The sequence below is a fragment of the Globicephala melas genome, chromosome 2, assembly GCF_963455315.2.
Source record: "Globicephala melas chromosome 2, mGloMel1.2, whole genome shotgun sequence".
In the NCBI taxonomy this organism is placed as follows: domain Eukaryota; kingdom Metazoa; phylum Chordata; class Mammalia; order Artiodactyla; family Delphinidae; genus Globicephala; species Globicephala melas.
In genome coordinates this window covers 128,070,225-128,091,149 of record NC_083315.2, presented here as the reverse complement: position 1 = coordinate 128,091,149, position 20,925 = coordinate 128,070,225, and the positions used below count along the sequence as shown (strand labels likewise).

The 20,925-nt window shown below is 44.5% G+C and overlaps 1 protein-coding gene across 16 annotated transcripts in view; it reads left to right on the top strand.

Moving 5' to 3' along the window:
- Positions 1–20,925, top strand: part of NIN (ninein) — a 104,871-nt gene that overhangs the window by 15,644 nt on the left and 68,302 nt on the right. For 11 of the 16 annotated variants that reach the window (XR_009563133.1, XM_060294802.2, XM_060294806.1 and 8 more), the window contains exons 4-6: positions 4,132–4,213; positions 13,821–13,910; positions 15,990–16,159. Coding sequence is in view for 15 of the 16 variants with exons in the window: in XM_060294802.2 (XP_060150785.1) it covers positions 4,132–4,213; positions 13,821–13,910; positions 15,990–16,159 (342 nt within the window). In the remaining variant the exon portion in view is untranslated. The remainder of the gene's footprint in view (positions 1–4,131; positions 4,214–13,820; positions 13,911–15,989; positions 16,160–20,925) is intronic. The other 5 variants (XM_060294807.2, XM_030854944.2, XM_060294798.1 and 2 more) reach the window with 1 other exon arrangement.

The window sequence follows — 20,925 nt, the reverse complement described above, 5'->3', positions numbered from 1 at the left end:
TCACTGTTGTGGCCTCTCCCGTTGCAGAGCACAGGCTCCAGACGCGCAGGCTCAGCGGCCATGGCTCACGGGCCTAGCCGCTCCGCGGCATGTGGGATCCTCCCGGACCGGGGCACGAACCCGTGTCCCCTGCATCGGCAGGCAGACTCTCAACCACTGCGCCACCAGGGAAGCCCCCGTGTTTAGTTTTTTATAGATTTTTTTCCTTCTAAAATGTGGCTGATTTAATACATCCTAAGTCCATTTGGAAACCTTTAAGCTCTGCCTGTGAACATCTTGGAGAAGTCAGATGTCACAAAACTGTCCCTCTTTTCCTCCCTGCTGGCCTACTAGGACATACTCATTTATCAGAGGCCCCTACCAGCTTTTTCTGTCTCTCTCAAAGTATTTGCTAGATTCTGCCTTGTATTATAGTTACTAATCAATTTTCTTCTCTTCTTCCCCATTCCACCCTCCCACACTCTAGAATCTTATATATTCTCTTGCTCTTGTGTCCTCTGAGTCCCCAGTGTCCTACTTTGTACCTGGTGACATTGTGTAAAGTTGAGGATTTGACCTGGAGCAGCAGAGGGATTTCCCTGAGAGGTCAGACCAGGAGTGAAGAGGGCCTGGGGCAGGCAGGGTGGCTGGACTTTGATGAGTCCATTCAGAAGGCCTCAGTTCTCCCGGTAACTCTATCACTTCAAGACAGGTGGCCTTGGGCAAGGCACATGCTTCCTCTGAGCCTCTCTCCCCTCAGTTCAAAGGAGGGACCTTGACCGTCTCTCATGGATGTCGTGAGATTCAACTGGCCAAATATCCAGGACAGAATGAGCCTACAATAATGCTCCCAGAACTCGCATTAATATAATTTTCTAATAACTGGATCTCTTACCCCATTTAGTGGCAAACTTTAAAAAAATTAAAAAGAGGTTAACCATTGGGGATTGAGAAAATTTTATTAAAGTTTTACCCTACCAAATAGAATAATAAACATCATGAGGTTATTCTTGATTATTTAAAATCTTCTTGGTCTGTCAGTTATTCTTCTGTATTATAAGAACAATACCCTCAGGATTTATTTAGCAGCACGTAGATCCTCCTCCAGCACGTAGCCTCAATACTAAATAACCCCAGCCTATTAGGTTTTGAGTGCGTATGTCTTTTAAACTTTTTTTAAGTATAAAAAATTATACTTTACTTTTGTTCGAGGGGGTATAGTTAATGTCTTCTCTCAATCCCAGTATGTCAGTAGCTACTTCTTGTACTTACCTGGAAGTGTCTCTGTCTTTTAGTTGCTGTTTCTAATCTGTAGGGGGTTGGGAAGCAGGAAAATGAAGCTGATAATAAATCATGTAGAGTGAGAGGAAATAGCTTCTGAGTCGGTTCCAGGGCATATTCTACAAGAAGAGCGAGTGGGCTTTACGACACCTTCCTCAGCTTTGGACACCACGTGTCCACTTCCCGATTGTCTGCCATGCTCTAGAGGACTGAGGCTGAGAGAGGAGCAACCTCTATGTCAGTGAGGTACATACTGTCTCAGAAGTGGGTGTGTTTGTATGAGGCCTAAGTGTCCCTTGAATCTGGTATAATAAAGTCTTAGAAGTTGGTTAGAATTAACTTCCAGGTTATTGACGTCTTTGTCATGTTTGGAGGTTGGGGGAAGTAAACTTGAGATACAGAAACCCTTGAGTTACCTGCATGGCTAATCCTCGCCGAGTTGAACTATGTTAGGACTAAATTCCGAAGGGCTCTTTCCAATGACCTCTGTCAAAACTGACACGTTGAGGAGACCCAGCAGAGATCCACAGAGTCAGATATAAAGGATGTGGAAGTCTCAAGGCAACCACGTCCCTTTTGAAACAGGAGCCTCTTTCTGTTCAACTCATTACTGTGGCAGTGAGGGACTCTGGTTTCATTTGGGTTGTGTCCACTGATACCCTAAGGGAGAGGAGAATCTCGGAGTTGGGGTCCCTGAACACAGCAGACCGGATCCATTTCTCTGATGCTGGCCAGCTGCACAGGTCCTGGGGGGAGGCAGGCTCCTGGGCCTCCTGCTGTCACCCCCGCCCTACCACGTGGCTGGTTGGGTCACTCTCATGGCCAGTTGCTTTGCTTGAAATATGGCCCTGTTTCTCTGTGAAAGTGGTGAGAACAGTCACCCCCATTACTAGTTCTGTTAGTAGTGTTAACTACCACTTGCTGACTACCTAGCAAGTCCCAGAAAGTTCTAGACACTTTCCATAACTCTCATTTTATCTCCCTAAAGCCACTATGAGGGAGGCGGTAGTATAAATAACATAAAATACATGCAGTGCCCTTAGCAGTACCTACCTGATTCCCTGTGACAGTTCTTGAGACTACGTGCTCCATGGCGGCTCTATCACCGGGGCCTAGGATAGGGCCTGGCCCATAGCAGTGGCCCAATAAATATCTGTTGAGTGAATCATAAAGATCAGTTGTTAGATAACCCATTTTTCAAGTGGAACAAACTAAAACTTGGAGAGGTTTGGTAATTGAGCCAATTCACAGAGGCTGAGCCAGAGTCAGGACCTAGACCCAGCTGCCCCAGCTTAGAGCTTTCACTCCTCACCCTTCTCCTGCCCACCCTAAGAGGAAAGCCTGATTCTGGTAGGAAATAGTAGATGCCAGGGTGGGAGATGCCCCTGAGTGGGAGAGGCTTGGGTAGGTGCTGTTTGTGGGCCGGCTGGTTGGGAAGATGGCCTCGCCCCCGGTAACTGAAGCTGGATGCCACGGTGCCTGAAGCCCATCCCTGACTCTGGCGGAACCTAGTTCTCCTTCCTCCCCCAGGCTTCTCTGTGATTCATCAGCTATGAAACCTAATTAGCACAGTTTATAATTCTGTAATCTTTTAGTCCTTCACTGATTGTACCACCCTGGCTCTTTAGCAGATGCCCTCCCTTCCTGAACAGACTTCTGCTCTGGCTGCACAAATATGCTGACTTTTAGTCTGTGTGATCTAAAGGAATATGATTTTAGAAAGCAATTTCAAGTAATCAAAATGAATGTGGTAGAGAAATCACATATTCTTTGGGAGAGAGTGGTAAACTGCAAGCATATGCTATTTTATGACATGTGAATCTCAGTGGATTCCTCTCCTTTGCACTGATTTGCGTGAATAAGACATATGATTGGTTTCCTTCGTTGTTTAGATAACTAACAAGGTTTGCTGCTTTTCCACATTTAATTCAGAAGTGGTTTTTATCTGTCACTATATTTAATCTCCTAGGCAACGTTTTGTAATGATGTCTAAAGAGACCCATAGCAGCACAAGTTATAAATTTACCAACTTTGTATTTACATACAGGGTTCTGTATAAATAGGCACCACGTTATTAAACTACAATTATGATGAGAAGAAATACCATCTCTCCCTTCTGCCGCATGGTGAGATCATGTAAATTTAAGTTATAGAAGAATGTACTTGACCATAAAGAAAACTATTTTATCCCGTTAACCAAAGTAATATCCCAATTCTGAGTATTCACTTAAGTGAAACTCAGGTTCTTTCCTACTTCAGTCAAGGTAATTGTATTTTTAAGAATTCAGGAGAATGCTTCCCAAGGTTCTTTTATTCTTTGTGTTTGCTATTGATTTCTATTTGTTTATAGAATTACAGGGGCCTTGGGAGATAAATATATAACATATTCCTGCCTCAAGCAAGACTGTATTTCAAGTCATCTTCGAAAGGTAGTTTCCCCTCTTCTAGAATATCTTAAGAGATGAAAGCATCTTTGGGACATTGTTACAGAGGATCATTTACTTGGAAAGTTTTTCCTAGTACCTAACCTAACATCTTTCTCTTCCGGTCTTGTTTAGAAAAATTAAAGGAGCTAAGAATTCAAAACCTATCTTTTTCTGAGTTTATAAAGAGGGTTTTGATGTGTAGTTTTCCCCCTCAGGGTTGAATAAATATTGATATTAGTGTTGGTGACACTGGCGTGTAAAATGATCAGCCTATTTTCCCTTTAGTGCTTTAGAGAAATGAAGAAAAAAAGGAACAAAAACAGGTTATACGACTCACTTCAAGGCTGTCAGATGCTAACAAATGGTTCTGGAACCTTGTAGATGGATTTGCTTCCTTAAGGCTGTGGAAACTATTTTGAATTTCTTTTGAATTGTTTATTTTTAGGTGCATTTTGACCAATTTAAAGAAGCATTAATACTTATCTTGTCTAGAACTCTATCAAATGAAGAACACTTTCAAGAACCAGGTAAGGACACTAACTTTTCCTCTCTTCCTTCTGCTTTAAAATTTGTCCAGGGAAGAATTTGGGGACCTTGAAGCATGTCTGTGAAAGCTTTGGGGCATCCGCCTCCCACATATTGAGTGGTTATTTTTGGTCTTTTGACATGGTCATAAAAGCCTTGCAGCTGTTGCCCACTACGATGAGCCTTCTCTACCACAGCAGCGAATTGTGGAAGAAATCACTGGATTGTTCCTAGGAGATGTGTCAGATGGTGTGGCCAAAACTCATTCTAGGAATGAGCAGAGTGGGGCTGGATGGTACTTCCTCCCCCCTCATTTCCTGTGAACGAGGAACGGTATGAACTGGGGGGGAGTTTTGTCTGAAAGAAGAAGGTTGGCCAATGAAGAGATAATTTTATTCAGTCCTACTGAGCGGATAGCCCTCTGTTACAGACCTTATCAGATTATATTATAATTGTTTCTCTATCTCCTCTCGAGTGATAGTTCCTTATGGTCCACGTTTATTCGTTTTTGTACTTTTAGTGCCTAATAGGATGTTTAGCACATAGTAAGTATCCAGTGAACGTTATGAAATGAAAAACTTAATATTATACTTCACTGATTTTTTTAAAGGCACCATAAATTATGACACAATTATTTTATATACCTCTAAAAAGAAAAATTATTCTCAATTATAATGGTAAAATGCCATTGTTTGTAAGACACATAATAATTTCAAAATATTCTAATCTAGGGGTGTGTGGGGGGAGGTTATGTCTTAAAATCAATGAAATATGGTAAATATTTAAGGGGAAGTCTAAAACAGTGTTGGAATTTATATTATAATACAGTCTGGTTTTATAAAAAAATAATCAGTGGTTATTAGGGGTTGTTAGAGGTTGTTAGAGGTTATTAGGGGTTGTTAGAGGTTATTAGAGGTTGACTATAAAGGGGCACAAGGGAATTTGGGGGGTGATGAAACTGTTTTATATCTTGATTGTGGTGGTGGCTACAGATCTTACCAGTGTGTGTAACCCATAGAGTTGCTCACTAAAAAAGAGAACACTAAAAATATAGTCCAGTGCTGAGACTGAGGAGAAATCATTGACAGTTTGTCACTGTAAGGAGTCACTCAGTGTGACCTATTTAGAAGAAGCACCAATGGGAACTCATGTCTCATCCTCACTGGTGATCTAGTTCTTCATCGTATCTTCTGAAATGCCCCAGATTTGTGTCATATGTATGAACTCTGCATTTAGCAGTGTTTTGGATTCCAGATGGAGTCTCCCCCTTTTTGCTAAGGTTATTGCCAACTCTGAGGCTTTCCAGAGCTCTCTGCAAGCCCCCAGTGGGCCTAGGAGGGAGGTTACTGCATTCTAGAGATTTTCCAGACAAAAAGTAGAATTTCTGTAGGTGACCACTGCTGGAACATGGACTTTTGTTCTTATGGGGTCTCACATTTTATTGGCAGTTTCACTTTTTTAAAGTTGTCATCTTGGGAATTCCCTGGCAGTCCGGTGATTAGGACTTGGCGCTTTCACTGCTGGGGCCCAGATTCAATCCCTGGTCAGGGAACTAAGATCCCGCGGCCAAAAATAAATAAATAAAAATTTGAAATCAAGGTTGTCATCTTTTTTTAAAAAAATTTATTTATTTAACTTATTTATTTTTGGCTGTGTTGGGTCTTCGTTGCTGTGCGCGGGCTTTCTCTAGTTGCAGCAAGCAGGGGCTACTCTTCGCTGCGGTGCAGGGGCTTCTCATTGCGGTGGCTTCTCTTGTTGTGGAACACGGGCTCTAGGCACACGGGCTTCAGTAGTTGTGGCACATGGGTTCAGTAGTTGTGGCTCGCAGGCTCTAGAGCGCAGGCTCAGTAGTTGTGGCGTGTGGGCTTAGTTGCTCCGTGGCATGTGGGATCTTCCCGGACCAGGGCTCGAACCCATGTCCCCTGCATTGGCAGGTGGATTCTTAACCACTGCGCCACCAGGGAAGCCCCAAGGTTGTCATCTTGATGACAATAGTGCAAGATCTAGGGACCCTGACTAGAGCTATGGTGACATTACCACATCTGTTTTATTTCATGTAAGCATAGGTAACATAAGCTTAAGTTCAGTGTTCTTCTGTATTACCATAATATGGGTTTGGAACAGGCAGTGCTACCACTAGTTCACGTGGTCCTTTTGCTGCTCTTTCTTCAAAACCTCTCCTATCACCTGCCAGAAAAGTGTCATCATAAATGTACAGATTGATGTGACCACAAATGTGAAGGGTGCCCCATAGAGGGCTCTGCATGATGGGGAGGTAGACAATGGCTGGCTGAGCTTGGTAACAGCTCGGAAGTAAGGTTTATGAATTCAGCTCCAGGCGGTAGTTTCAGAGTTATGTATATGCCTCAGTGCTGTGCAGGCTGAGGCCATCATTTGGACAAATCTTCCAGGGGGACACTCAGAGGGATTTTTATAGGTCACCGCGTGCTCCATCCTTTGGGTGGGCTGCAGCAAACCTTTGTTACTGAGCTGCCCCAAATCAGTGTAATGAAGCAGCAAAGTAATTATAGCATTTCATCCAGCGTGTATGCGACTTCCTAAGGTTTGGCCTGGCAGCGTAAAATCCAGGATTGAGCCTGTGCCTTAAGAGTGTTTTATCTCATATGAGGCTGGGAGTCATTCCTTCTTTGTTCCTGAGAATCTCTGCTTCTTCTATCTTTTGCCCATCGCTCCCTGGCCCTTCCAGTTGTTTTTGGGGATCGTGCATCGCTTTCCACTCAGATGTTCTCCCACCCACTTGAAAATGTGACTCCACCCCCATAGGCTGTCTGGCTTGGCTGGCGAAAGACAGAGAAAGAAGAATCAGGACTCAAATGCTGTATATCGAGAGGCCACTTGAGTTCGCCCCCTCCTTCCCCTTTATGAAAATAACTCTCCCTTAACTCATAGACCATATGATTGTAGGGCTGGAGCAAATGCTGCCATTTTATTCATGAGCAAATTGAGGCTCAAAGAGGGATGTGGCTTAATTGAAGTCTCACAGATAGTAGCAGGGGAGGATGCTGACACTGTATCACCAAGGGATGGGACTCCAGGAGGCTTTGGCTTGAGGATGTTAACCCTCAGATGGATGAGCTGGGGGCAGCAGTCCTCAGTCAGTGCAGCCTGGCCGGAAAGATTCTGACAGGCGGCCAGAGGCAGAAGGAAGGAGCAAATAAGAGCAGGTTTCACCTGATCATTAGTGACATTATTTGGCTGTTCAGGACTTAATTCATCTTCTGCCGTAAGGGGCCAGGGCTGTTGTATTTTTGTCTTGCCTTTTCAAATCAGTGGACCTCCTAGACTTTGAGGGAAAAGGTTACTCTTCAACTATGGAAGGTGACTGCAAAAATAGGAGGGCCATGGTGCACAGCCTTAGACATTGAGTGGGTCATGAATTGATATTTTATAACATCCAAGATTTTTATAAGTTAAAAATATCAGGTGTTGCACCTGACTGTAATACAGAAAATCCAGCTTGATGAGGTAGAAAGACCCTTGAACCAGGAGTTACAAAATACCGGCCCTGCTCCTCTAATCTGGTGGCCTTATACGTCACAACCTCTGTGGTCTTCAGTTGCCTCGTATGTGAAAGTAGTTGTGCTGGAAAATACTTAAAATCCATTCAGCTCCAAGATTCAGTTGTGTTGTCTCCTAATATCTAAATGACATCTACATTTAGCAGAAAGCTAGCTTTGTGTTTCTATAAAATTTCACCCAACATAAGTTGACACTATAAGGGTCTGCGTCCTAAGGACAAATGCCCAGTATAGTTCATGCTTTCATATTCTTCTAATAAAAGGCAGTTGTATATAAATAATACAAACACAGAGCTATAATAGGATGTCAGAGGAGATGGAATTAAGTCATTATTTATGTAGTCTTGGGTTGTGCCATTTGTAACGTCTCTGCGGTACAGTGTCTTTATTTTTAAAATTAGCGGGTACGAACTAGATGATTTCCAGCATCTTTTTAATGCTGATGTGTATGATTCTAAGACTCCTAGGAGAGAGTTTTTTCCCTAAAACAACAATAGTACACAATGAAAAGTACTGAAATTCAGATAAGGTCAGAAAAATGGGTTGGGGATGTAGAGAGTCCTTTGTAAATTCCAAACTGATTAACGTCACCGATGGCGTCGCTCCCTCATGTCTATGTGTACAATTTAATTTTTATAATGGAGATGCTGGCACAGGCTCTAAGTGACGTGGTACCAACACGCTGTCTGGATCTGTTCTCCAGAGATTTTGTCCTTGTTTGATGCATCTTACATTAGATTTGTGTTCTGTAGTAGATGTTAGCATAATGCAGGAAGCTCTTTCTTTCCCCCATGCGGTTAATGTAAAATATCTCTCCTTTGTTTATTTGGTGAGGGAAAACTCAGGTTTGGAAAAACCAAATCATTAGAAAAAAAGGCACGGCAGATGATTGTTTTTTTCTTTTTCTTTTTTTTGGTCATAAACATTACTGATTCCAGAAACTGCCCTATTTCTAGTTATTTTCCTTATATTTTGGGAAGCTATAAATATAATAAACAAATATCTCTTCATTCACTCAGCAAGGCAGGTCTCATGGCCAGACAGTGGGCTAGATCCTGGTTTGCAGTGATTGAAGATTTGTGTTTGCAGCTGTATTCAGAGTTGAACTGAACTCTGGCTGAGGACCCTGTTTTTAGGAGATATACACAGATGGCCCAACAGGCATGTTCTCTTGTCCTCTCTCTGGTTGAGTAAGGGCTTAGTCCTCGGTTCCTTTGGTATGTATGAGATGCTAACAGTGAGCACCAGAAAATTTCTCCAAAAATTAAAAGTAAGGTAAAATCACTACCACTAACCACCACCACTATCAAAAGAGGGTGTGAGGACCCATTTCCTAAGGTCAGAGGGAATTGGAAACATTCACGCCCACTGGTGGTCATGTAAACTGATAAAACCTTCCTAGAATCATGTAAAACAATACCATAAAAATGCCTTTGGCCAATCAATGCCACTCTCAGATTTTATGCTATGGAAATAATTATGGATGTGCATGAAGATGTGTGTGTAAGGATAGTCATTTAAAATAGTAAAAAAAAAACAAACCCAAAACTATATATATATATCTCAAGAATAAATATTTGACAGTGTATTTTGGTTAGGCAAATTATGATGTATCTGTGGAATCAAAGACTAAGCAACTATTCAGCTGTCCTATAGAAGAATACTTATTGTTATGATTTTACAAGGAGTAAGAAGGCACTCTTTTAAAAATATGTGTATGTGCAAAAAAGATACTCCTGTTATTTAAAATTAAATAAATAGGGCTGGTGCGAATGTTGATAATGAAACAGTTTGCTTGGGAGTTGTGCTGATGTAAGTTTATTTCAATTCCAGTGTATGAGAAGGTTTCCAAACTGGGGACATGAAAATGGTAGTTTTCTTCAGGGAGTCTTAGAGAATTGGTGTGTCCTCTCATGTCAGCCCATTGACGAAGGGAAAGGAGATGACAAGGAAGAGAAAATTAGGGCATGAATGAGTCGGAGGCAGCCTCAGTTTCTGAGATGACAGACTGGATGTCGTCACTGTGTGTTCGCCAGTAATCTCACCCATGGCGACAGATGAGGTCAGGGAATCTACTGCGGGACTGGGGGCTGTGAGGCTCTCCCTGACTCTGCTCTGCTGGCTTTGAGCCACCGCTGACCCCCAGGAGTCTGGGTGGGAGGACACTACCTGACAGAATAGTGACCTTGCCCCACGGAACTCCTGTTGTATTCCCTTCCTCCGGATGAGGAGACCAAGCCTCAGGACGTTAGGTCCTCCTCACCTTGATAAGGACAGAGGGTCCAGGTCTGTTTGAATGCAGAGCCCACAGGCTCTTTCCATGAAGCACTGCTGCCCTGGAAAGCATTCAGTCCAGCTGGGTAGGTAATTCTAACATGTAAGATGCTTTTAGAAAAATATGACCGTGATCGTTATTAAATCGGGAGCTGTCAACAGTATGGGTCGCACTAAATTCACAGAAAAAAACGTTCCGTGAAACTTGCGCCAAGCAGTTACTTGAAAGAAATGAGTTTTGAGTTGAGCCTTGAACGATGGGGAGGACTCAGTTAGGTGATAAGTGAATCTCTGCCTTTATCCCCCAAATGGCTCAAGATGCAGGCAGGCCGATCCTCCTGGGAAGAAGGTTGGGGAACAATCACATCATCATTATCAACTCGAAGAGTTTTTCTTACTGACGGACCTTCACCTGCTCTAGGGCTTAGATAGACCATCTGATCAGACCAGTCAGCCCTGGGGGTTGCCAGACCACACGCATCCACCATCCTCAGCACCCTTGCGGGGTGCTAACCTTCCCCTCGATGCTTCCTTCCAGGCAGGGCTAATCAGAGCCACCTTATTACCTTTGTGCCCAGAAGCCCCTGTGTTCGTGCAGGAAACATCACTCAGATTGGTAAGAAATGATGTGAAGACTGCTCCTAAAATTCTGTCATTGCATCCGGGGAGGACCTGAAAGCTCCAGTTGACCTCTGCATCTCGTGTGAAGATTCTGGAAGAGAGGCGTGATTGGGGAGTGGGGTGCTAGTGGCTGGGAAGCAGCTGCCTTGGCAAGGGCTGTGTGCACACGAAGTGTTGGGGTGGGGAGCCTGCCTGCTGACGGTCCCTGCAGAGGCGGGGCACACTGGGAGGCAGAAGGAATGGCCGATAGTGTCCAAAGGTTTTCCGGGTGTCTCTTTTTATGTCATTCATTCTCTCTTGGCTTCTCTTCTCTCCTCGCTTCCTTGGGACATCTCCCTCCCCATCCCTTCTTTCTACTTCTCCAACTCACCTCCACCCTCCTCTCCTCTCCTTCTTGGCCCATCACTCCATTCTTCTCCTACCTCTTGGTCCCCAATCCATCAGTTCCTCCTGCTTCCCCTCCCCCATCCCCACATAGGCCTCCAGCTCTCTGCCTGTCTTCTGTCCCTCACCCGCTTCCCTTGCTATTGGTCTCAATCTCTCTGTCTCCTTCTGCGTTGATAATTTGATGATCAACAATTGATTTGATTCTTTTCTTCCCTTTTCTCTTTGATTTGATTCTTTTCTTCCCTTTTCTCTTATTTAGTATCAGGTGTGGGTTTGCACTCTGACTGTGTAAGCCCTGTGCAACGGTGCGTTCAGAGTAGGCGAGGAGGTGGCAGGTGCAGTGGGGCTGGTGGTGCTCATTTGCTGCGTGACTGCCTCTCGTGGGGGGCTTGTCCTGCGGTTTACACGTGCTTCATTTTTGACTCCTTATTTTCAGAGGGGTTTCAGGAATCCCGTGAGTTCAGCAGAAATGTAGTATAGACAGGGCCTCAGATGATCCCCCGTGCCCAGGTCCTTTGGAAGGGGGTGGGGTCTCTGGGAATGATTTCCCAGGTTAACGAAATGGGGCAGGAAGGGAAGTAGAAAGCAAGGGGGTCTACATGAGCAATTCCAAAACAGGAAGATCAGGCACCATAAAGGCAGGGCTTTCTTCACCCTGGAAGCATCCTCAGGTCAAACAGGGAAGTTTGAATCAAAAAGTGTTAACAATATCCATCTTATCCCTCCACAAGTATGATAGAATGCTTTGCCCACGGCAGGTGTCTGATAGATGTAAGTTAAATGAATCCACCTAATACTGGAGTGCATCTTTGAAACTCTCCTCTAACTTCCCATGTATGTGCTGAGGATGGTACCTCATCCCATGTCCTAAGCCTTGTGTTTTTCAAGAAAAACGTTGATGGAATAAATAGTGTTGAGGTTTTTGGGTAACGATTTCACCTTCCTCTTGGGTCCTCATTGCTTCGCCTTTGGTCATTGGAAGAACTGCGTGTTCCAAGTGGCCATCCACATCACACAGGTGGCTGGGGCAGTTCTGGGAGAGAGTACAGAGTGTGAACTGCCCTGCTCAGTTAGAGGGGGGAAGGGAGGGAGAGGCGAAGGGACAGGTGGGGGGCTGGTTGTTTTCCCTGGCTGCAGCTGGCCCGTGCCAAGTGGTCATTCTCATTAACATTGAATTTCAATTTTTCTTTTATTGTAAGTGCAAGACCTTCTGGTCACAAGTCATACATGTGCACTGTGGTTCATCCTGGTTCTGGAAAGTGAACATGATCACACCTCTGGAGTTTCTCTTCTTGGTGCACCTCATTGTGAGCTCGCCAGGGGCTCCAGGAGTCTAAGACTCCTCTGGGCAGGCCGGGCCTGTCTGCTTTCCTTCAAAGCTCATTTGTATTTTTATGTAGTGATGCCAAACAGGGAAAATGGAAAATAGGAAAGAAGGGGAAATGGCTCAGAAGCTTGACAATCTAGGTAGAATCATAAATATACATTCAAGGAAATAAAATACCGGAAGTACAAGCAGTCCTTTATATCTCGGTTTTTTTTTTTTCCGCTGGCATTTCATGTCCCTCCTTGGAGCTTATGATCGGTGCAGTTACTTACACTTATGTTAAAGGAAGCTGTGTGTAAATAATTTCATTTCTTAATAAATTAAATAACCCTATATTATCTGGCATAGATAAAATTGTTCCAGGCTAAACCCCTGAAATACATACATCACATCTGGATGTGCCCATAAAGTAAAGACACTTTGCCCCAGGGCTGTGGTTTGGCAAGTCTTTGTTGGGCATGGTAAGGGAGGGGTAAGGCATTCTTTAACTTGGGTGGGCAGGGGTGTCTTGAAATCCCCACCAAGGCCTCCTGTTTGGTGGACTGCTGCTGAGCACTTGTAAAGCCCTGCTTGAAATTCATCAGGAGAACGCTGGAGTTTTCAAAGGCTTAGCACAACAATGGCTGTTGACCATGAATGTTCTCTCTGGATCTCCTTACTTTTAATGCCTTTCTTCCCCTTCTTATCTTGTAAATACAATGAGGCTGATGCTCTAAATAAAAGAAGGCTGTAGGAGTGTGTTCACGTCTAAAATATAACTATTTGTAATTGGTGTGATTAGTCTAATTCTTTATTGTATGGAAGTGTTGTGAAATTTCTTACGAGGAAACTTTAATGCCCCATTTTTCCTTTGTGCTAATATCTTTATTCAAGAAGATTCTACATTTTAATAGATTTCTCTAGAAATTGACTTTGTGATGTATGCACATTCTGTGAAAGATATTAACTTCGAGTTTTAAGAATTAATTTAAAGTTCCTGGCAATGCAAAAATAAGTAAGTGTATAAATAAACCAGAACTCCACAGGATCCCTAATGTTGCACAGTCTGTTATCTTTCATTGCTTAGAAAAAGAGCTATTTCAAATCTACCACTGCTCCCTACACAGCATGAAACATTTAGTAGTAAATATTTCATCCACAGGTGGATTTTGGATTAAATCACAGTGGGTTGTGGTTTTGTTTGTTTGTTTGTTTTAAGACTGTGGCTTTTCCCCACTGCTTTTTTTCCTCTGAAAAAGTGCGGCATGCATTCAGAGTTCCTCTGCCACTTCCTTCCCCAGACCATGACTTATGTTCTCATACCGGGAAAATCCCACGTTCCATTTTCTGACGTTATACATTTTCCCTTTAATCTTTTCCAAACCCCCATCATCACTAATGGTGTATCTTGTTGTCTGCCACTAAAATTTAAGAATATGTAATAAATTAAGGATGGTTCTACATTGCCTTTTATCTGACTAGCATCTGTGGGTGTCAGCTGCCAACAAGTAGCTCGGGTGTCTGGGCCGCTCCTGAACGCTCACAAGCTGACACACTGTCTTCTGATAAAAGGTACCTTCAAATATGCATGCGACTTTCAATATAACTTTTGTATGCTTGAACACTTCCTGTAAGAGAATCGCTCGACCTAATAAAATGACTTGGCTGGGACTTTGGATATAAATATTGCTAGAAATTATAGAGCAAGCATAAATACTTCACTCTGAGCTCTGCCGAGCATTTTCAGGATGTTTCTGACCACAATGGTGAAACCTAAGCTTATCCCAGAGGAAGGGCATGGGAGCGGGGAGGACAGAGTTAGTCACGCAGGATCACCAGTCCTCCCAGGGAGACTACAAAGTAATAGCTACCCCCAACATGGTTTCAGTGGTGATAAAGGAAAGGTTTTGTTCTTTTAGTTCTTATCTAATCAGTTACCCTTGTTTTGATGATCTGTGTACAGCCCTCATCTAAAAATCTACATGTCTGAGTTCAGACATACCTTGTTAAGACTGTCATGTTCAAACAGAACACATATTATGTTCTCCAGAGAGACAGTATGTCCATGTGGGTGATAAGAACTGAAATCAAAGCATTGCCAGTTTTATATTTTAATGGAATATTTTGTTCTCCTGATTCTGTTCAAGGTGCTAAAAAAAGTGTGTCTCTAAGCTGACATTTCTAATGAGTGAAGTATTTATTTTATTGCTCTAAAGCTACCATTGTAGAGAAAGGTTAGTATGTGGTGGTGGTGGTGGTGATGGTGGTGGTGATGGTGGTGGTGGTGGTGATGTTGGTGGTGGTGCTGGTGATTTTGGTGGTGGTGATGGTGGTGGTGATGATGGCGGTGGTGATGGTGGTGGTGATGGTGGTGATGGTGGTGGTGGTGATGATGGTGGTGGTGATGGTGGTGGTGGTGGTGATGTTGGTGGTGGTGGTGGTGGTGGTGATGGTGGTAATGGTGGTGATGGTGGTGGTGGTGATGGTGATTTTGGTGGTGGTGATGGTGGTGGTGATGATGGCGGTGGTGGTGGTGGTGGTGGTGGTGATGGTGGTGATGATTGTGGTGGTAGTGATGGTGATGGTGGTGGTGATGGTGGTGGTAGTGATGGTGATTGTGGTGGTGGTGATGGTGGTGGTGGTGCTGGTGATTTTGGTGGTGATGGCAGTGGTGGTGATGGTGGTGGTGGTGGTGATGGTGGTGATGGTGATGGTGATGGTGGTGGTGATGGTGGTGGTGATGTTGATGGTGGTGGTGATGGTGGCGGTGGTGGCGGTGGTGGTGGCGGTGATGGCGGTGGTGGTGGTGGTGATGGTGGTGTTGGTGGTGTTGGTGGTGATGATGGTGGGGTGGTGATGAAGGCTGAACCTGAGACATGTTCTGCTGAATGCTGAAGTCCTTCAGGGTCAAGAGATGACTTTCCCCTTACACACATTCCTTTTATTTTGTACAACACAAAGCTCATGAAGAGAAAAGAACATAATATATTATTTTCTTAATGCAGTTTTGCGTTTGCTATTTTATTCCACAGCTTTTAATTTTATAATGAGATCTTGATGACAAGTTTCATATGAACAGTGAGCTGTCATTAATTGATTAGGATCCACTGTGTCAGTTTCTTTGTTCTGTCTTCCTGCTTGTCTGATGGATCAGAAAGTGGGATGGTTAACAAAGGACTCACTAAGGTACTAGAGGGGTGTGTTCCAGACTAATTGGTGTGAATGCTAACTTTACAGTGCTGATAAGGTGTTCTTTTTAATCATCATTTTCCAACGTGTCTCTGGTAGTATGATCCTTCCCTCTCCTGTTCCCTCTGTCTGCAAAACAGAGCTTAATAAACAGAAGAACACATATGACTGCTTGCTTTGTCCTGATCTTAATTCCCTAGTTTTAAACAAATCCCTCACTGCTGGCTCCTCATCTCTCCCATCACATGCTGAGATATACTCGGGGTGCTATAAATCATTCGGAATTAGAAGCTGTGCTCTGCATCTGACTTACTGGCTCATATACGCCCACGTCCACCACAACTGGCAAACGGTGGTGGTTTATTTTGGGGCTGGTATAAGAGGCTGTGTCCGAAGGCTGTGTGTCAGATAGGGGCTGAGATTGTCATGTAATGTGGCCTCAACTCTTGTCTCCTTGCCCAGACTGCACTCTCGAAGCTCAGCCCAAATATGTTAGAGGTGGGAAGCGTTACGGACGAAGGTCCTTACCCGAGTTTCAAGGATCCGTGGAGGAATTTGCAGAGGTGACAGTGATTGAGCCACTCGATGAAGAAGCAAGGCCTTCACACATCCCAGCCAGCGACCGCGGTGAGGTAAGAAATTGGACAGGCACATCCTTCTGGATCACAGGTGTGGATAGCCATGGATAGCCATATCAGAGTGGTGCAGAGACAGGAGAACTGAGGGGTTTGTGGCTTTTCTCAGCCATTTTTTTCAACTACTTGCTGATCTTATTACTTGCCTTTTGGATATATGTGACTACTTTTTCTGTTGTTTATACGTTTCATCTGTTTCAACTTTTGGAGAGCTGACCTTTCTGTGCGTGCTTTATGTTTATACATTTTTGAATTCAGTTATTCTTATACTATCTGAGGTCTGCCACTTCTAGCTCTTCTTGGGAATATCTCTCTCCTCCACAGCACTGTTATTTTTAGTTATGTAAAAAGCTAACCAGCTCCTTCCCCGCAGACTATAAGACAGCCGCCGTGACAGGTAAGCAATGAAGGCAGTGTGGTTAGGCATTTCAAGAGCCAGCATCTTGTCTTCTGTGGTGGGACGAAGCAGCTCTGCAACTTCATCCTTGTCCCAGTGCCCGGCAGTTACCAGGGTTCTTAGTGGTTCTGTCCCACCTGGCATGTCTGGCTCCCTAGCAGTCAGAGATTACCCTGCCTCCCTCATCTCCCTTCTTTCCATTTGACATGGTGCTATAATCTACCAATTAAGGAGAAGCAGTGACATTTTCTTGTTTCTTTACGGCTCATTTACCAGCATACCATTTATAGAACATGATTGAAGGTGCCATGCTGAGCAAGCTCTAAATATTTCTTGTAAATCCCAGCTTAGACTGGGGATGCAGATACTTCAGATGCTCATAATAAGCTGGGAAGGAGACAAAGTGCCTCAAGTTTCTTAAAGTAGTCTTTAGATCGTAGGTTGATGGGGGGAATGAGTGTTTGTTGCTGTCTCAAGTCCATGTTCAGCTTGCTGAAATCTACAAGAAGCTTGCTCCAGTAATGTCCCCAGCAGTCAGACATCTGGCATCTTCACAAACCCAAAGATACCTACAAACCCCACAAACTCAAAGGTAACTGGAAAGGGCTCAAGTATTGAGCAAAAATGAAAACAACCACAAGTACTGCGAGTTAGAAGACACGTGACTGGTCTGCTGATCAGATCACCTTTTTTTTTAAAATCCAGTGATACCTATCCTCACAATAGAAGTAGAGGAGCACTGGCAGAAATGTGAGTGAGAAGAGAGGAAGAAAAGCAGCTAGAGGGGAGAAGGGAGACAGATACCACAAAAATGGTGTGAGTGGTGCGGGTGAGAAGTGACAGCTGAAAACAGAAAGACCATGAGAAGCAAAAAGGAAAACATTGCCTAGAACATCACAGCACTGGGGACCAATGGGTCTGGGGCAGAGGCTACTTCCCATCTTGGTTCAGTCGGTTTGAGACCCTTTCTTGGGTCCCTTTGAGAATTTAGGTAGGGCCCTTTCCCCAGAAAACACATAGACTCACATGCACAAAAGTGTTATATGTACTATTTCAGGGAGGCAAGTAATTTGCATACTTCAGTTATTGCAGTGTTCATAATATCTTGCTATCAGGAAGGGTATCATTTTATAACATTAAATCTGTTTCATAACCCTAAAGAGTGTGGAATGTATCTGAGACATTTCTCTGTGAAAAAAATGGTTAAAATAGGTCTCAACACTTTACGGGGGAAGCTTTTCTTATACAGAAAACACCTTTAAGTCTAGTATCTCCTTTCTCCAACTATTTTCAATACCTGAGGCACTGTTACTTGGTGCTCACAAATTAAATGGTTGCTTGTTTTTTTGAGAAGAGAGTTTCTAGTTACCACCTGGGGATACTCAGAAATCTTCTTGGGCAGAGCTGATTTTGTTGCTGGCAGGATATTTCTTTTATCCTTATTTAATCTTATTTACTGATTTCCAGGGAGATGTACTGTTTAAAAAGTGAGGCTTTGGTTTTATGTGTAAATAAAATGAAGGGTTGAGGCCTGAGTCTGGGCAAAATCTTGCTGCTTTTGTCTTAGTGAGAGGGTATGTTGGGAGAATCATTTCACCCCCAATGAACTTCAGCTTCCCTAACTCCTCCAGAAACCTCTTAGGCGTGACCTTTTTTTTTTTTTTTTTTGCGGTACGCGGGCCTCTCACTGTTGTGGCCTCTCCCGTTGCGGAGCACAGGCTCCGGATGCGCAGGCTCAGCGGCCATGGCTCACGGGCCCAGGCGCTCCGCGGCACGTGGGATCCCCGCGGACCAGGGCACGAACCCATGTCCCCTGCATCGGCAGGCGGACTCTCAACCACTGCGCCACCAGGGAAGCCCAAGTGTGACCTTTTGACACTAGCCACAGAAGCTTTAATGTAACGACCACCATCAATAGAGAGCAAATAGAGTGCTGTAGAGAGTCATTTATCTCTGTGTCTGCTCTCCCCAAGGACTCTACTGACTTGACTTTGAGAGTCTGTTATATCCCAACCAGAAAGCCTCTAGTAGAATCACATAACACATTTTTACCTCCCCCCCTTTTTTTAATTGCTGAAAGTGGACTCAAACCAAAGTTCATCCAGCTGCTTTCTTGCCTAAAAATGAAGTGTTTTGCTAGCTGAATGGAGCCTGTCAGTTTTCAAGTTGATTCATCATTTTACAAAGTTAATAGACCCATGTGTGATGTTTTTGATGTTCCTCTGGGCAGTAAGAAGGGCCAGCCCCAGCTTCATGCAGTAACCATGGCCATGGGTCACATGCGCTGCCCTCACGGGCTGTGGCATAGTTTCTTCAGCGTCGGTCTTGTTGCATCCTGTTGTGTCAAGATAGCGCTCCTGTTTCCTGGCCAGTTTCTGCAGTAGCCTCAGCGGTTGAGGGCCACTCAGTTGGCCAACACAGTTCACGCTCTGGGCAGCATGGCCTTGCCGTAGAAACCCTCCTCCCTTCTACAGAAGCTGCCTAGGGCTCAGCGGAGTGCCAGGTCCTCTTCCCTATTCTAGAGTGGCCCTCAGGTGGGGAAGATGAGGAGAGCAAGATTCTCAATGAACTGTGGGATTTATTTGTTCTTAACTTACAAGGAGTTCAGAACCTGTCAGGAGTTCTTTATTGAACTTCTGGCTTTTTTTCTCCCTTTTGGTTGCTTCAGGCCCATTTGTCTCCTGCCCATGGGTGTTAAGAATTTCTTCCTTGGGCTTCCCTGGTGGCGCAGTGGTTGAGAGTCTGCCTGCCGATGCAGGGGACACGGGTTCGTGCCCCGGTCCGGGAAGATCCCACGTACCGCGGAGCGGCTGGGCCCGTGAGCCGTGGCCGCTGAGCCTGCGCTCCGCAACGGGAGAGGCCGCAACAGTGAGAGGCCCGCGTACCGCAAAAAAAAGAAAAAAAAGAATTTCTTCCTTGGGTGTGTTTGTGATCAGGGACTCATACCTCATCTCAGTGCTGCTGGGCAGTATTGAAGGTGGGAGGGGGCTGGGTCTCCCATGACATGAATATTTCATGAGGAGTAGTGAGATGGGGAGCTGGAGACAAGCCTTCTTGGTTTGATTGTGGGTTTCTTTTGACTCCTGGGTCCTGGCTTAGGGGTTCCTAGCTTGCCCTGAGACTGCAGTTTCTCCTGTCCTCAGACAGGCCTCATTTTTCCTGAAGACCAAAGAACCTGAATCTGTTGTCAGAAGGTCTGTGGAGAAGTCTGGCTGTTGCTACCCAACAGGAGACTAATTTCAGCCCTAAGATGAATCAAGTAATTATCTCATGTATCTGAGGACTTGGGAGGGGTGCAGTGCAATGGAATGGTGTCACAAGCCACCTATACAAGCTGTCCTCAGGGTGGCTCGCTTCCTTCTAGGAACTCATCCTGTAGGGATATGTGAGCAGACAGTCATCTGAAGGGATAAAAGAGTAATCCCTTCCCTGCTGCCCTCTGGGGTTGTTCAAGAGTTGGGGAATTGCTAAGAGTGGACATTTCATTCCTAGGCTCCTGGACTAGTGGTTCACGATGTTCTTTATGCATCCTTGTTTGGAAGGCCTTCTCCCACATGTACAACAAATTTTTATTTATTTATTTTATTTTGGGCTGTGTTGGGCCTTCGTTGCTGTGCACGGGCTTCCTCTAGTTGTGGCGAGCAGGGGCTACTCTTCGTTGCGGTGCATGGGCTTCTTATTGCGGTGGCTTCTCTTGTTGCAGAGCATGGGCTCTAGGCTCCCGGGCTTCAGTAGTTGTGGCACGTGGGCTCAGTAGTTGTGGCTCGCGAGCTCTAGAGCGCAGGCTCAGTAGTTGTGGCACACGGGCTTAGTTGCTCCGCGGCATGTGGGATCTTCCCGGACCAGGGCTCGAACCCATGTCCCTGCATTGTCAGGCAGATTCTTAACCACTGTGCCACCAGGGAAGCCCATGTACAATAAATTTATAGGTAATTCTCAGTAGTCATGATTCTCTGTAGTCTACTTGTAACTCCACCATTTCTGTCTCATCCAAGAAAACAGAAATGCAGGCAAGTAAGAGTGATGCTATTGTAGAGATTGCTTTCAAGCACCTAAATTTTTAACGTAAGTTCCATGTGAGTATCCAGTCTTCTTTAGTTACAGCAGTTTGGAACTCCCCCCATGACCATTCATGGTGCACCATTGTGATGGCTTGGGTGAGAACCCATGTTGTGACTGTGGCATCGCAAGTGCTTCACGCTTTGGCCTCATCCGCTGAATAGAATATATAAGTCTTAACCTTGTTAGGTGGTTGTGTTCGACTTTTGTTTCAGTCTGCATGTTAAAGCCCTAACATAAATTGTAAACATTTTAATCATCTCCACCCTCCCCTCCCCCCGTCTTTATTCAGTCAGTTTCTTTCCTG